Source organism: Salvelinus alpinus, chromosome 16 (genome assembly GCF_045679555.1).
Source record: "Salvelinus alpinus chromosome 16, SLU_Salpinus.1, whole genome shotgun sequence".
In the NCBI taxonomy this organism is placed as follows: Eukaryota; Metazoa; Chordata; class Actinopteri; order Salmoniformes; family Salmonidae; genus Salvelinus; species Salvelinus alpinus.
The window spans coordinates 23,645,691-23,662,599 of record NC_092101.1 but is presented as its reverse complement, the minus strand read 5'-3'; the positions used below and the strand labels follow the sequence as shown (position 1 = coordinate 23,662,599).

The window sequence follows — 16,909 nt, the reverse complement described above, 5'->3', positions numbered from 1 at the left end:
TAGGTGGGGACTCGGTACCATAAGGGAGAAGGTAGGAGCATCTCTGGCTTCAAACCTGTCATTTGTTCTCTGAGATGAAGAGGAGAATGTAAAGTGAGCATCACTCATGGTGTTCTGTTCTGGCATTCCACGCAGGTCTTTGTTGTGTCAATGGGAGAGTGACTGGGAGGGTCTGCCTTGGGCCCTGGTGGGGGAAACACTGACAGGTTCTCAGAAACAGTGATCCAGTAAACACTGTGTCTAGGATAGATTCTCAGGAACAGGGACTCTTCTCCTGCAGTGATGCTGCTGAGTGGTGATTAGTTAGTTACAATATCACCCCATCCGATTGTTGAAGACCCTCCTCTCTGTCTGCCTGTCTGAGCCTCTCTTGGGATCTGCTGGATCGTATCCTTATGGTGGATGATGCCAATCATACCTCCACCCTTCTGCTGCGTCACAGAGCCCAGCCCAGCACAACGGTAGACTACTGCCAGACCAGGAAGAACAAGTACTTCAGGTAGTACAAACTGAGTGAACCAATGAGCTGCACACATGTTACAAAATAGAGGTTCTCTTGAAATGTTTGTTGTAAACAGAACGAGCAGGCACATCTACGGAGGCATGCCAAATGCCATGACTTTCAAGTGACTTAATTTTCCACTAATCACTTTTCATTGTTCCAGACTAACAATACTGTGTAACTTAGCATTTTGCAGGAGTTAATTGAGACAATAATAGTGTGGTGTTGTATTTTGGTTTTGCTCACACAAACATCAACATGAACATGTATGGACTATTTTTCAGCCTCACTATGTGCATCCTGAAGAGGAAGATTAAAGGCAGAATGTGAGGCATTGTGGATGGCCTTCCTCTAGTCCACTGCAGAGTTATATAGACCAACACTTACTGTGTTGTGAGTGAGCCTGGAGGGACGCACTTACTCCACATTAACCAATTAAAGGGCCATGGTGGGCAGGCGATGGGCTAGAGCTCCATTATTAGGGTGACTGATTTACACTGTCCAGTCTGTAATTGCTGTATGCCTAGTGGAGCACAGGCTATAGATGAATGGTACATGGCGTTTCCCAACACCCCGGTGTCTCATTATTTGCTCACTGACATTTTATGGGAATAGGATGTAGATGAGTAGGGGGGGTCCTGCCCATAAGGCTTATTACTAGCACAGCTAAGGCGCTGGCCAGACCTAAAGGGCTCTGGTGCTGTCCTCTTCCATTATGGTTTGTACAACCACCACCACTTCTAAAGCCCCTCAAATCTGTCTGGATCAAACTTCAGCTGTTAATTTTAATCCCCCTGATTAGGAAAAGTTGAATCAATTATGGTAATTGTGAGTGTGTTTCCTAAATGTGTAGGCCTCATTAAATAGTTGGGTGATCTGTGTTTTTAAGGAAGGTTTCATGATTTAGAATTGTCTCTTGTTGTTTGGGTTGTGTTAATTGTTTTAAATGTTTATCACTGCTTTCCCCAGCAGTGCTGTTGAACAATGTAACTCAACTATATTATTAGCCCATGCTGTGTTGAAATCAGATTGCATGGAAGACTTGTCAAATTGATGCTAATGCTCACTTTGCCTGGAGGTAATCAATTAAGGATGACAATCCACTTTTCCTAATCAAACCAACGCCCAGAGATGGACTCCCCACTCTTGTAATTTGATGTGAATGGGGTCATTTATGTGTCCTCGTTAACAACAACAGATGGCTACTGCCAACTCTGCCTCTCCTCGGCCACTCAGCCTCTCCACTAGACTGCTGCATGGGGATCTCTGTCTGTACAACTGCCATCTACAGAGTGGAGTTAAAGTGGCACTGTCCTCTGCAGTCCATGTCTGTTCAGCTAAAAGCATGTCTGTCTGTTCTGATCCTCTGTTCCTGTAACCAAAGGCCTGTCTGTCTGTTATGACCCACTGGTCCTCCAGCTAAAGGACCGTCTGTCTGTGTTCATCCCTCATTAATTCTCTGGTCTGGCCCGGCAGCGACAGGATTTGTCTTGTGTTGTGTGCCTCTCATCCGTGACATTGTCTCAGCTTATTGTTAACATTTCCTCCAGCTCTCTATCTGAAAGCTGTGATCATTCAGGAGGTATTTATAGCCATGATGTTGCTTTGTTTTGCACCGTGGCTAAAGATATTCCCAGGCCAGTGGACAGTAGTGCATAATACTGCTTGTGGTTTAGATTGTTTCAGTGGTGTCTCCTTGTAATACTCATAACTAGCTAACCTTATTACACTGACTGAGGCCTGGTCATGTGTTGGGTTAAGCTATGTATTCTGACAGGGCACAGTGAAAGGATTCACATGTGGTCCTGCACAGGGATTGGGAGGGTGCAGAGGTGGCTGGTTCAGCTGCCACTTGCCTGGACAGACCCTACCAACAGCTGCAGGAGTGGTAGAGGGTGGGGTAGGGTGACCAGGGGGGTCGGTCTCTCTCAATATGCCCATTGAGCTGAAGCAGAACTGGAGGGTCACCACTGTCTCAGCTGTCTGGGGCTGGAACTGTGCCTGCTGCTCATACCCAAACACTGGTCAAGTCCCTGCTCCCAGTCCTCAGCCCTCTGCACACGCACAAAGGCACACACACATGTGCACACGCACACATACAGGCACACTGACAGGCACACGACGTACCTCATGCATGACATACCAACTGGTGTGGGTCAATCTGAAGTTGTAAACAGCTTCACTGAGGAATAGTCAACCAGATTCAGCCGCGGGCGGAATTATTTTTTGTTTGTTTTGCGGATGGTCAGGGGGCCGGAACATAATTACAAATAATTTGTAGAATATTTGACTAAAACACAACCATTTGAAACCTTGCTTACATTTGTATGTGATGACATGTATCTCTCTATTATGCGTGGAATACTTGGAACAGAGTTGGTATTTTTACTGTCTTATGTCCAACAAAATATATACAGTACTAGTCAAAAGTTTGGATACACCTACTCATTCCAGGGTTTTTCTTTATTTTTACTGTTTTCTACATTGTAGGATAATAGTGAAGACGTCAAAACTATGAAATAACACACATGGAATCATGTAGTGACCAAAAAAGCTTAAACAAATCAAAATATATTTGAGATTCTTCAAAGTAGCCACCCTTTACCTTGATGACCGCTTTGCACACTCTTGGCATTCTCTCAACCAGCTTCATGAGGTAGTCACCTGGAATGCATTTCAATTTACAGGTGTGCCTTGTTAAAAATTAATTTGTGGAATTTCTTTCCTTAATGTGTTTGAGCCAATCAGTTGTGTTGTGACAAGGTAGGTGTGGTATACAAAAAATAGCCCTTTTTGGTAAAAGACCAGTCCATATTACATTTACATTTAAGTCATTTAGCAGACGCTCTTATCCAGAGCGACTTACAAATTGGTGCATTCACCTTATGATATCCAGTGGAACAACCACTTTACAATAGTGCATCTAACTCTTTTAAGGGGGGGGGGGTTAGAAGGATTACTTTATCCTATCCTAGGTATTCCTTAAAGAGGTGGGGTTTCAGGTGTCTCCGGAAGGTGGTGATTGACTCCGCTGACCTGGCGTCGTGAGGGAGTTTGTTCCACCATTGGGGTGCCAGAGCAGCGAACAGTTTTGACTGGGCTGAGCGGGAACTGTACTTCCTCAGAGGTAGGGAGGCGAGCAGGCCAGAGGTGGATGAACGCAGTGCCCTTGTTTGGGTGTAGGGCCTGATCAGAGCCTTAAGGTACGGAGGTGCCGTTCCCCTCACAGCTCCGTAGGCAAGCACCATGGTCTTGTAGCGGATGCGAGCTTCAACTGGAAGCCAGTGGAGAGAGCGGAGGAGCGGGGTGACGTGAGAGAACTTGGGAAGGTTGAACACCAGACGGGCTGCGGCGTTCTGGATGAGTTGTAGGGGTTTAATGGCACAGGCAGGGAGCCCAGCCAACAGCGAGTTGCAGTAATCCAGGCGGGAGATGACAAGTGCCTGGATTAGGACCTGCGCCGCTTCCTGTGTGAGGCAGGGTCGTACTCTGCGAATGTTGTAGAGCATGAACCTACAGGAACGGGTCACCGCCTTGATGTTAGTTGAGAACGACAGGGTGTTGTCCAGGATCACGCCAAGGTTCTTAGCACTCTGGGAGGAGGACACAATGGAGTTGTCAACCGTGATGGCGAGATCATGGAACGGGCAGTCCTTCCCCGGGAGGAAGAGCAGCTCCGTCTTGCCGAGGTTCAGCTTGAGGTGGTGATCCGTCATCCACACTGATATGTCTGCCAGAGATGCGATTCGCCACCTGGTTATCAGAAGGGGGAAAGGAGAAGATTAATTGTGTGTCGTCTGCATAGCAATGATAGGAGAGACCATGTGAGGATATGACAGAGCCAAGTGACTTGGTGTATAGCGAGAATAGGAGAGGGCCTAGAACAGAGCCCTGGGGGACACCAGTGGTGAGAGCACGTGGTGCGGAGACAGATTCTCGCCACGCCACCTGGTAGGAGCGACCTGTCAGGTAGGACGCAATCCAAGCGTGGGCCGCGCCGGAGATGCCCAACTCGAAGAGGGTGGAGAGGAGGATCTGATGGTTCACAGTATCAAAGGCAGCCGATAGGTCTAGAAGGATGAGAGCAGAGGAGAGAGAGTTAGCTTTAGCAGTGCGGAGCGCCTCCGTGACACAGAGAAGAGCAGTCTCAGTTGAATGACTAGTCTTGAAACTTGACTGATTTGGATCAAGAAGGTCATTCTGAGAGGGATAGCAGGAGAGCTGGCCAAGGACGGCACGTTCAAGAGTTTTGGAGAGAAAAGAAAGAAGGGATACTGGTCTGTAGTTGTTGACATCGGAGGGATCGAGTGTAGGTTTTTTCAGAAGGGGTGCAACTCTCGCTCTCTTGAAGACGGAAGGGGCGTAGCCAGCGGTCAAGGATGAGTTGATGAGCGAGGTGAGGTAAGGGAGAAGGTCTCCGGAAATGGTCTGGAGAAGAGAGGAGGGGATAGGGTCAAGCGGGCAGGTTGTTGGGCGGCTGGCCGTCACAAGACGCGAGATTTCATCTGGAGAGAGAGGGGAGAAAGAGGTCAAAGCACAGGGTAGGGCAGTGTGAGCAGAACCAGCGGTGTCGTTTGACTTAGCAAACGAGGATCGGATGTAGTCAACCTTTTCAAAATGGTTGACGAAGTCATCCGCAGAGAGGGAGGGGGGGGGGGGGGGGAGGAGGATTCAGGAGGGAGGAGAAGGTGGCAAAGAGCTTCCTAGGGTTAGAGGCAGATGCTTGGAATTTAGAGTGGTAGAAAGTGGCTTTAGCAGCAGAGACAGAAGAGGAGAATGTAGAGAGGAGGGAGTGAAAGGATGCCAGGTCCGCAGGGAGGCGAGTTTTCCTCCATTTCCGCTCGGCTGCCCGGAGCCCTGTTCTGTGAGCTCGCAATGAGTCGTCGAGCCATGGAGCAGGAGGGGAGGACCGAGCCGGCCTGGAGGATAGGGGACATAGAGAGTCAAAGGATGCAGAAAGGGAGGAGAGGAGGGTTGAGGAGGCAGAATCAGGAGATAGGTTGGAGAAGGTTTGAGCAGAGGGAAGAGATGATAGGATGGAAGAGGAGAGAGTAGCGGGGGAGAGAGAGTGAAGGTTGCGACGGCGCGATACCATCCGAGTAGGGGCAGTGTGGGAAGTGTTGGATGAGAGCGAGAGGGAAAAGGATACAAGGTAGTGGTCGGAGACTTGGAGAGGAGTTGCAATGGGATTAGTGGAAGAACAGCATCTAGTAAAGATGAGGTCAAGCGTATTGCCTGCCTTGTGAGTAGGGGGGGAAGGTGAGAGGGTGAGGTCAGGAGAGGAGTGGAAAGAAGGAGGCAGAGAGGAATGAGTCAAAGGTAGACGTGGGGAGGTTAAAGTCACCCAGAACTGTGAGAGGTGAGCCATCCTCAGGAAAGGAACTTATCAAGGCGTCAAGCTCATTGATGAACTCTCCAAGGGAACCTGGAGGGCGATAAATGATAAGGATGTTAAGCTTGAAAGGGCTGGTAACTGTGACAGCATGGAATTCAAAGGAGGCGATAGACAGATGGGTCAGGGGAGAAAGAGAGAATGTCCACTTGGGAGAGATGAGGATCCCAGTGCCACCACCCCGCTGACCAGAAGCTCTCGGGGTGTGCAAGAACACGTGGGCAGACGAGGAGAGAGCAGTAGGAGTAGCAGTGTTATCTGTGGTAATCCATGTTTCCGTCAGTGCCAAGAAGTCGAGGGACTGGAGGGAAGCATAGGCTGAGATGAACTCTGCCTTGTTGGCCGCAGATCGGCAGTTCCAGAGGCTGCCGGAGACCTGGAACTCCACGTGGGTCGTGCGCGCTGGGACCACCAGGTTAGAGTGGCAGCGGCCACGCGGTGTGAAGCGTTTGTATGGTCTGTGCAGAGAGGAGAGAAGAGGGATAGACAGACACATAGTTGACAGGCTACAGGAGAGGCTACGCTAATGCAAAGGAGGTTACCTAATGCTAGGTAACCTCGATAACTGGCTAGGTAACCTCAATAATTACTCTAAACTACACAATTATCTTAGATACAAAGACAGCAAAGACAACTATGTAGCTAGCTAACACTACACTAATCAAGTCGTTCCGTTGTAATGTAATAGTTTCTACAGTGCTGCTATTCGGTAGGAGTTGGCTAGCTGGCTACTGCTAGCTGGCTAGCTAGCAGTGTTGACTACGTTAGGACGAAAATAGCTGGCTAGCTAACCTCGATAATTACTCTAAACTACACAATTATCTTTGATACAAAGACGGCTATGTAGCTAGCTAAGAAGAAATTGCTAAGATCAAACAAATCAAACCGTTGTACTGTAATGAAATGAAATGTAATACTACCTGTGGAGCGAAGCGGAGCGAAGCGAAATGCGACTACTCGCTCCAACCCATATAATGGCAAGAACAGCTCAAATAAGGAAGGGGAAATGACAGTCCATCATTACTTTAAGGCATGGAGGTCAGTCAATGCGGAAAATTAAGAACTTTGAACGTTTATTCAAGTGTAGTCGCAAAAACCATCAAGCGCTATGATGAAACTGGCTCTCATAAGGACCGCCACAGGAAAGGAAGACCACGAGTTACCTCTGCTGCAGAGGATACGTTCATTATTTACCAGCCTCAGAAATTGTAGCCCAAATAAATGATTCACACAGTTCAAGGAACCGACACATCTGAACACGATGTTCAGATGTGAAGCATAGAGGAGGTGGTGTGGGGGTGCTTTGCTGGTGACACTGTCAGTGATTTATTTTGAATTTAAGGCACACTTGACCAGCATGGCTACTACCGCATTCTGCAGCAATACGCCATCACATCTGGTTTGCGCTTAGTGGGACTATCATTTTTATACATTTTTTTTCAACAGGACAATGACCCAACACACCTCCAGGCTGTGTAAGTGCTATTTGACAAAGAAGGAGAGTTGTGTAGTGCTGCATCAGATTACCTGGTCTCCACAATCACCGAACCTCAACCTAATTGAGATGGTTGGAGATCGGTCGCAGAGTGAAGGAAAAGCAGCCAACAAGTGCTCAGCATATGTGGAAACTCCTTCAAGACTGTTGGAAAAACATTTCAGGTGAAGCTGGTTGGAGAGAATGCCAAGTGTGTGCAAAGTTGTCATCAAGGTAAAGGGTGGCTATTTTGAAGAATCTCAGATATAACATATATTTGGATTTGTTTAACACTTTTTTTGGTTACTACATGTTATTTCATAGTTTTAATGTCTTCACTATTGTTCCACAATGTAGAAAATAGTAAAAATAAAGAAAAACCCTTGAATGACTAGGTGTGTCCCAACTTTTGACTGGTACTGTATAATTACTACTTTTATTGCTCAGAACTTGGGGGGCCAAAACCTTTTACATGGTTTTGCCAAACGGTGGTTGTTGCTTAGTTATTAATATTTCAGGAATCAGCTCTCTTTCAACATTGATTGACCAAACTTTTATTCAAAGATCAATCTTAATCGATTTAGAAAATGGACTGATTGAATTAATACATTGACATTTAACCGTTTTCTGACTGAGTCTTCATGAGTTGAAATTCTCCAGTTAAAAATAGGCTTGAGGCTGACTGAATAAAAATATTTGTTATAGTGTGATATGCTTGAGCAGTGTTCTTCTGACATTAGGAAATTCAGGGCCTGTAGCAGTTGTAGTGCCTCTTGTCCCCCCCCACCCCCCTCATCAGTCTGTTTAGCCTCTCCCTGGAGGCTATGAGTGTGTCTCAGCAAGTGGCATTGGGGCCCTCTCCCATAGGACCACAAGAACAGCCATCTGCTGTTGACCTCAAGACTGCCCCTACCCCACGCTCTGCTCTGTCCCTCAAGAGACCTCCACCACAACTCACCTCCCCCAGTGAGCTCAGATTTCCTATGTCTCACACACACAGCGAGCCCCTCTCTCCCTCCCACAGTGGACTTTCGCCACGGAGAATGATCATTGATTTACTTTCCTGTACCTGCCTAGGAAATGTTTACTCCTGAATGCCACATCAAAAGCTAAGAGTGGACGCCTCTGGGTTGAAAAGCAAAACCAGCCAGCGGGAACCTATTAGTAGTGCTTCAGATGCCCTAATTCACTCAGGGTGAATAAATAAAATGTGTGGGGCGTCTTTGTGACTCCCTCACCCAGTCCCTCTGTGGAGAAGTTTGAAGAGAGAGTGAACTCGTCAGACGTCTGTACTGGGATTGTCCTGGCTGACTGGGAACAAGTGGAAGATGTACTGGGAGCTGTGGCTGAGCCAGTTGACAGCAACAGACATGCAGCATATGCTGGTAGGGAACAAAGGTGGGAGAGCATCAGCTCTAGACAGGGCAGGGTCACACCTGACCTCTAGGCCAGTTTAATGTCCTTAGGAGATGTCCTGACAGATTTACTATACTGCTGCCATGTAGTGTAGTGTAGTTCTGTGTGTTTAGAATGGAGCAATGTGTACTTTAGTAGTTCTGCGTGTTTAGAATGGAGCAATGCGTACTTTAGTAGTTCTGTGTGTTTAGAATGGAGCAATGCGTACTTTAGTAGTTCTGCGTGTTTAGAATGGAGCAATGCGTACTTTAGTAGTTCTGCGTGTTTAGAATGGAGCAATGCGTAGTTCTGTGTGTTTAGAATGGAGCAATGCGTACTTTAGTAGTTCTGTGTGTTTAGAATGGAGCAATGCGTAGTTCTGTGTGTTTAGAATGGAGCAATGCGTACTTTAGTAGTTCTGTGTGTTTAGAATGGAGCAATGCGTAGTTCTGTGTGTTTAGAATGGAGCAATGCGTAGTTCTGTGTGTTTAGAATGGAGCAATGCGTAGTTCTGTGTGTTTAGAATGGAGCAATGCGTACTTTATTAGTTCTGCGTGTTTAGAATGGAGCAATGCGTACTTTAGTAGTTCTGTGCGTTTAGAATGGAGCAATGCGTACTTTAGTAGTTCTGTGTGTTTAGAATGGAGCAATGCGTAGTTCTGCGTGTTTAGAATGGAGCAATGCGTACTTTAGTAGTTCTGTGTGTTTAGAATGGAGCAATGCGTACTTTAGTAGTTCTGTGTGTTTAGAATGGAGCAATGCGTACTTTAGTAGTTCTGCGTGTTTAGAATGGAGCAATGCGTACTTTAGTAGTTCTGCGTGTTTAGAATGGAGCAATGCGTAGTTCTGTGTGTTTAGAATGGAGCAATGCGTAGTTCTGTGTGTTTAGAATGGAGCAATGCGTACTTTAGTAGTTCTGTGTGTTTAGAATGGAGCAATGCGTAGTTCTGCGTGTTTAGAATGGAGCAATGCGTAGTTCTGTGTGTTTAGAATGGAGCAATGCGTACTTTAGTAGTTCTGTGTGTTTAGAATGGAGCAATGCGTAGTTCTGCGTGTTTAGAATGGAGCAATGCGTAGTTCTGTGTGTTTAGAATGGAGCAATGCGTAGTTCTGTGTGTTTAGAATGGAGCAATGCGTACTTTAGTAGTTCTGCGTGTTTAGAATGGAGCAATGCGTAGTTCTGTGTGTTTAGAATGGAGCAATGCGTAGTTCTGTGTGTTTAGAATGGAGCAATGCGTACTTTAGTAGTTCTGCGTGTTTAGAATGGAGCAATGCGTACTTTAGTAGTTCTGTGTGTTTAGAATGGAGCAATGCGTACTTTAGTAGTTCTGTGTGTTTAGAATGGAGCAATGCGTAGTTCTGCGTGTTTAGAATGGAGCAATGCGTAGTTCTGTGTGTTTAGAATGGAGCAATGCGTAGTTCTGCGTGTTTAGAATGGAGCAATGCGTAGTTCTGTGTGTTTAGAATGGAGCAATGCGTACTTTAGTAGTTCTGTGTGTTTAGAATGGAGCAATGCGTAGTTCTGCGTGTTTAGAATGGAGCAATGCGTAGTTCTGTGTGTTTAGAATGGAGCAATGCGTACTTTAGTAGTTCTGTGTGTTTAGAATGGAGCAATGCGTAGTTCTGCGTGTTTAGAATGGAGCAATGCGTAGTTCTGTGTGTTTAGAATGGAGCAATGCGTACTTTAGTAGTTCTGTGTGTTTAGAATGGAGCAATGCGTAGTTCTGCGTGTTTAGAATGGAGCAATGCGTAGTTCTGCGTGTTTAGAATGGAGCAATGCGTAGTTCTGTGTGTTTAGAATGGAGCAATGCGTACTTTAGTAGTTCTGTGTGTTTAGAATGGAGCAATGCGTACTTTCGTAGTTCTGTGTGTTTAGAATGGAGCAATGCGTAGTTCTGCGTGTTTAGAATGGAGCAATGCGTAGTTCTGCGTGTTTAGAATGGAGCAATGCGTAGTTCTGCGTGTTTAGAATGGAGCAATGCGTACTTTCGTAGTTCTGTGTGTTTAGAATGGAGCAATGCGTAGTTCTGCGTGTTTAGAATGGAGCAATGCGTAGTTCTGCGTGTTTAGAATGGAGCAATGCGTACTTTTAATAGTTCAGTGTGTTTCCTGTTTTACTCCCTATTTCACGCATGACACTCATTAGGCTGGATTTGGAGATCTGGGCCATTTTTATCAACTTTTTGGTTCAGATGCAGGACTTAATAGTTGAGGTTAAGCTTTAATTCAACTCAGTCTTACACAGTGTATATCTTAAAGGGAAAGTTCACCAAAATGCCATATTGGTTTCCTTACTCTGTATGTAGTCTGTCGACAAAGGATGACCGCAATCCATTTTCTGGTTTAGTTTAACATTTTAGCATTTGTGGAACAAATCCCATTCAAGCCATGGGACCAATAATATAATTTTTGCGCATCATGTTCAAATCATCTATCAGTGACTTTGTTGAGCTTCACAATACATTTTAGATACTTTTGGACATGATGTGTGAAAAATGCTAATATTTGTCCAATGACTTAAATGGGATTTGTGCCACAAATGCTAAAACTTTAACATGTGGAAACCGTGCCAGAGAAACCAGACCAAAGCATGGATTGCTGTTGTGCCTTGTCCATAAACTGCTGTGAACTATCCCTTTAACTTCTCAGACGCTATTGTTTTTGGGCAATTCCACTGTAACAGAGTGACACTGAGACTTTATAATGTATGTCAAACAAAAACCAATGATGGCAATGAACAGTGCAGATGCAAAGTTTGGTAACAGAATGACGGTTTGCCGTTTGTGCCGTCATTCTGTTACCAGACTTTGCATCTGCACTGTTCTTCAAGTAAATGTTTGTAACATTTTCAATGGAAATTGTTAAGTAGTCCTTGTGCACAGAATTGTATGGTTTGTTTAACTTTGCAAATATAGTTTTTTTGTTTAAAATGTCAAAGTAAAACATCTGAGTCTTATCGTCCCCAAAAATGGCCAAACGCCACCCACGGAAGAAATGGGTAGGAAGATGTTTGGTATAGAGGTCGACCGATTTAATCGTAATGGCCGATTTTAATTAGGTCCGATTTCAAGTTTTCATAACAATCGGAAATCGGTATTTTTGGACACCGATTTAAAAAAAAATATTTATATAAATATTTTTTAGACCTTTTTATTTAAACTTTATTTAACTAGGCAAGTCAGTTAAGAACACATTCTTATTTTCAATGACGGCCTAGGAACGGTGGGTTAACTGCCTCGTTCAGGGGCAGAACGACAGATTTTTACCTTGTCAGCTCAGGGGATTCAATCTTGCAACCTTACAGTTAACTAGTCCAATGCTCTAACCACCTGATTACATTGCACTCCACAAGGAGCCTGCCTGTTACGCGAATGCAGTAAGCCAAGGTAAGTTGCTAGCTAGCATTAAACTTATCTTATAAAAAACAATCAATCAATCATAATCACTAGTTAACTACACATGGTTGATGATATTACTACTTTATCTAGCGTGTCCTGCGTTGCATATAATCGATGCGGTGCGTATCGTTGCTCCAATGTGTACCTAACCATAAACATCAATGCCTTTCTTAAAATCAACACACAGAAGTATACATTTTTAAACCTGCATATTTAGCTAAAAGAAATCCAGGTTAGCAGGCAATATTAACCAGGTGAAATTGTGTCACTTCTCTTGCGTTCATTGCACGCAGAGTCAGTGTATATGCAACAGTTTGGGCCGCCTAATTTGCCAGAATTATACGTAATTATGACATAACATTGAAGTTTGTGCAATGTAACAGGAATATTTAGACTTAGGGATGCCACCCGTTAGATAAAATACGGAACGGTTCCGTATTTCACTGAAAGAATAAACGTCTTGTTTTCGAGATGATAGTTTCCGGATTCGACCATATTAGTGACCTAAGGCTCGTATTTCTGTGTGTTATTATGTTATAATTAAGTCTATGATTTGATAGAGCAGTCTGACTGAATGATGGTAGGCACCAGCAGGCTCGTAAGCATTCATTCAAACAGCACTTTTGTGTGTTTTGCCAGCCGCTCTGCTGTTTGACTTCAAGCCTATCAACTCCCGAGATTAGGCTGGTGTAACCGATGTGAAATGGCTAGCTAGTTAGCGGGGTGCGCGCTAATAGTGTTTCAAACGTCACTCGCTCTGAGACTTGGAGTAGTTGTTCCCCTTGCTCTGCATGGGTAACGCTGCTTCGAGGGTGGCTGTTGTCGATGTGTTCCTGGTTCGAGCCCAGGTAGCGGCGAGGAGAGGGACGGAAGCTATACTGTTACACTGGCAATACTAAAGTGCCTATAAGAACATCCAATAGTCAAAGGTTAATGAAATACAAATGGTATAGAGAGAAATAGTCCTATAATTCCTATAATAACTACAACCTAAAACTTCTTACCTGGGAATATTGAAGACTCATGTTAAAAGGAACCACCAGCTTTCATATGTTCTCATGTTCTGAGCAAGGAACTTAAACGTTAGCTTTCTTACATGGCACATACTGCACTTTTACTTTCTTCTCCAACACTTTGTTTTTGCATTATTTAAACCAAATTGAACATGTTTCATTATTTATTTGAGGCTAAATTGATTTTATTGATGTATTATATAAAATTCTGCCGAATATTAAAAGCTCTGACGAAGGCCGTGAGGCCGATACGTAAGCTTATTAAATATCGGTGATACTATCAAGAGCAGTGTGCGGTTTACTTTTTCCTTCATCTTGTTCAATTGTTGCCATGCACCTGCAAATAAGTTTGCTTAGATGTGCGAGTGCCTTTTGAATTTTGTATTATATTAAGTTAAAATAAGTGTTCATTCAGTATTGTTGTAATTGTCATTATAAATCGTCCGATTTAATCGCTATCGGCTTTTTTGGTCCTCCAATAATCGGTATCGGCGTTGAAAAATCATAATCGGTCGACCTCTAGTTTGGTACTATATTTATTGAATGTTATCTGAATCCTAGATATTAAAATGGCCAATTTGGGTGCCATCAATTAGCTTAATTTCTCAGATCAAATTATATTTTAACACAATGTTTCATGAATGTTAATTGTATCTGTTACTAACTACAGAAACTATTCCAGAACAATCTGGGTGTCAAAATCCTCTTCCTTGTGCTTTTTGAGTTGGAACGACCCAGGAAGTGTAATTAGGAAGGGATGATGCCTTTCAGAAATGATATTTACTGTAACATTAGCTACTGACCACCACAGACTAACGCTGATGGTGCCAGTCACTTACTGTACTGTAGATGTATCACTTAAACTTTGGTGTAGCCAGTCATTCCTTAGTTGTATTGGGGCAATTCCACGGTAATGGAGTGAAAGTAGTCTTTGTGCATACAGTTGTATAGTTTGTTTAACTTTGCAATCATTGGTTTTTGTTTGACATGCATTTTATGCCAACTCTCGACTTTCTTTTCAATGCCTCTTTCATCCTCTCCCCTCTACCTGTCTTTAATTCACTCGTCTCCCTCTCTCCCTAACAGTGGGTAAATCCCACTCAGCAGCTGCCCAGACATGCTTTAGAGTTTGTTGGCAGCTGTTAAGGAGTGATTGAGGCTCAAGCTTGTTTTTTGCGCGTTGGATACCCACAGACACCGACAGAGCCCCTCCCCACAGCTACTACACTCTTTACATACAGGCAGGGAAGAAGAAAGTAGTGACTTCCTGTAGGACCTAGTCCTCAGATTAGTGTGATTGGAATGTGAAGCGAGTTAATTTTGAGCGTGGAGGGGCAGAGTATGTATTTGAGGACCCTTCAACCCAGCAGCAGTTTTGAGGAAGAGTGGGTTAGGCTGACAGGCCGGCCCTACACGGGGGTAGCGGATGTGGACGGGCCTAGACTCTCGGGTAGCTACAACTTAGCTCTTTCTGTTTATGTTGGTTGACTCCAGCTGCCTATTAATTGGACAGCTATTGATATTAAGCTAGCACTGGTAAAATGTAGCCTATTTCACAGTTGATTAGTGCAGATTGTTAAAGGAACAGAAACTGATTTTTGGGTGAAATAAAGAATTTAGGCAAAACATAGGTGGGCCATTGGAAAGGGATGCATGTTTGGGGTCCCTAAAAGGTAGGTACATGTTTTGTTAGGCATACCTGGGGCACTGTTTACTCATGTGGTTTATGTATTTTGAAACTGAGATTTCAACAGATATTTTTAGACAGCTTGACTTTCACTGAACCATTCACCAACCACTTTCTTTCTCTATCGCTCCCTTTCCCTCCCTCCAGAGGCCCTCCACCGGCCCTTCGGCCTGGACTCGGCAGCGTTGACGGAAGCGGTGCGCTGGAGCTCCAAGGAGAACTTGCTGGGTGCTGCCGAAAGCGACCCTAACCTCTTTGTTGCACTTTATGACTTTGTTGCCAGTGGCGACAACACGCTGAGCATTACGAAAGGTATGAATTCTGAAACAGATTTTTATCAATAGCTGCCGTCCCAATAGATAACCTGGTTTCATTTCCTCACCCTGCATCATCACAAACCACTCCTTATCTAAAGATGATTTGCTTCGAGGTATGGGGCCCCTACCTTCTGCAGGGGAGGTCAGTTCTTCGGGAGATTTCCTCCTAAATACGGTTCCATGATACCATCCAGTGAACTATATGTTTGTTTATTCCAATCCTTGTTCTACTTTCCCTTTTTATTTAATCCGTGTCCCTATTTTCCCCAGCAGCAGTTTGCTGATCAAAGAGCTGTCTCCTGGGTAATGTGCTTAAAATCATAATATTTTGGAGAGTCAGACTTTTTAATTAACAGATATAAAAGCATTAGCTAAAGATGTAGAAATATCTTAATAAGCCGATGCCTGCCTTCACCAGTCGCCCCATGGCTGCTGCCTGAGATGAAGCTAATGTTTAGACTGTGAGTCACTGCATGCCCAAGGGAGAGGCAGGCAGGCTTGCCCTCCCACACCCTTGTTTGGCTCTAATGCACTTTTAATGTGGAATCCTTTCAACTGTAATACTAACAGGTGCATAAACCCAGCAGGGTTGATCCACCTGCTGGGTGATCACAGAGAGTGACTTAGCGGCGCTGCCGCCCTTAATCGCTGTCTCAGATCAATGCCATGCCTCAGACCAGTAATGTCCACCGCAGGCTGCCTGACATTGTGTTTCCACCCAAATCAAATCAAAGAGAGCCAGCTCCCTGGCTCCCCACGGTGTGTCAGAGGAAACTGTCTAGTGTGACTCGTTAGGCCAGCCCAATGTTTTTCTGCCTCCCCGGCTGTCCAGTGTCAATAAAGCCTGTAGCTATAGCCTCTGTGGCACCATAGGATATTGAGTCTGCAGCATGTTCAGCTCAGCCCATGATGTACAGGGAGAGCGAGTAGGAGGGTGAGAGAGAGAAGAGAGGGTAAGTTGCAGAAAGCTTGGCGGCGCTCCCTGTCCCCTCTCCAGGCCGTGTCTAGTCGCTGCCATAACAGCTCACTGTCATTGTCCTCTCACTGGGGGCAGCTTTGAAGGGCTGCAGGGAGCTGCCGGACAGCCAGGGCGTGTTTCAGCTCCACAGACACACAGCTCCTCTATAGTACTGTATTCTCTGTCTCTATTTAAGAGGCACTCCCTCCCATCTCCACTGTTGACCTCATAGGATGCAAACAAAGCAGCAGTCCAAGTCACTACATGCGTAGCCCTACCTTTTGGGACTGTATTAAATGAAGCAACAATGGGGGATATTTAAACCCTATGAAGGAACCAAAAGCTTCAAGGGGTACTAATGTCCTAAAGTGGCTCTAAATGTTTGAAGATGATGTCCTTTTACCTGACTCTGTCTCCCTGTCCCTCTCTGCCCAGGTGAGAAGCTGAGGGTGCTCGGCTACAACCAGAATGGGGAGTGGAGCGAGGTGCGCTCCAAGAACGGCCAGGGCTGGGTGCCAAGCAACTACATCACGCCCGTCAACAGCCTGGAGAAGCACAGCTGGTACCACGGGCCCGTTTCGCGCAGCGCAGCAGAGTACCTGCTCAGCAGCCTCATCAACGGCAGCTTCCTGGTCCGGGAGAGCGAGAGCAGCCCAGGACAGCTGTCCATCTCCCTGCGCTACGAGGGGCGTGTCTACCACTACCGCATCAACATCGCCTCAGATGGCAAGGTAGCTAGTTTCTGGGACCTACAGATGGGCTGTCTCTTCCTT

General features: G+C 45.2%; 1 protein-coding gene across 4 annotated transcripts in view; it reads left to right on the top strand.

Annotated features, from left to right (window-relative positions):
- The window catches only part of LOC139541164 (tyrosine-protein kinase ABL2-like), a 42,533-nt gene that overhangs the window by 14,024 nt on the left and 11,600 nt on the right, over positions 1 to 16,909 (top strand). For 3 of the 4 annotated variants that reach the window (XM_071345486.1, XM_071345487.1, XM_071345488.1), the window contains 2 exons: positions 15,009 to 15,173; positions 16,572 to 16,867. In XM_071345486.1, coding sequence (XP_071201587.1) covers positions 15,009 to 15,173; positions 16,572 to 16,867 — 461 coding nt within the window. Of the gene's footprint in view, positions 1 to 11,544; positions 14,625 to 15,008; positions 15,174 to 16,571; positions 16,868 to 16,909 lie in introns of those variants that run through there. The other variant, XM_071345489.1, reaches the window with a different exon arrangement.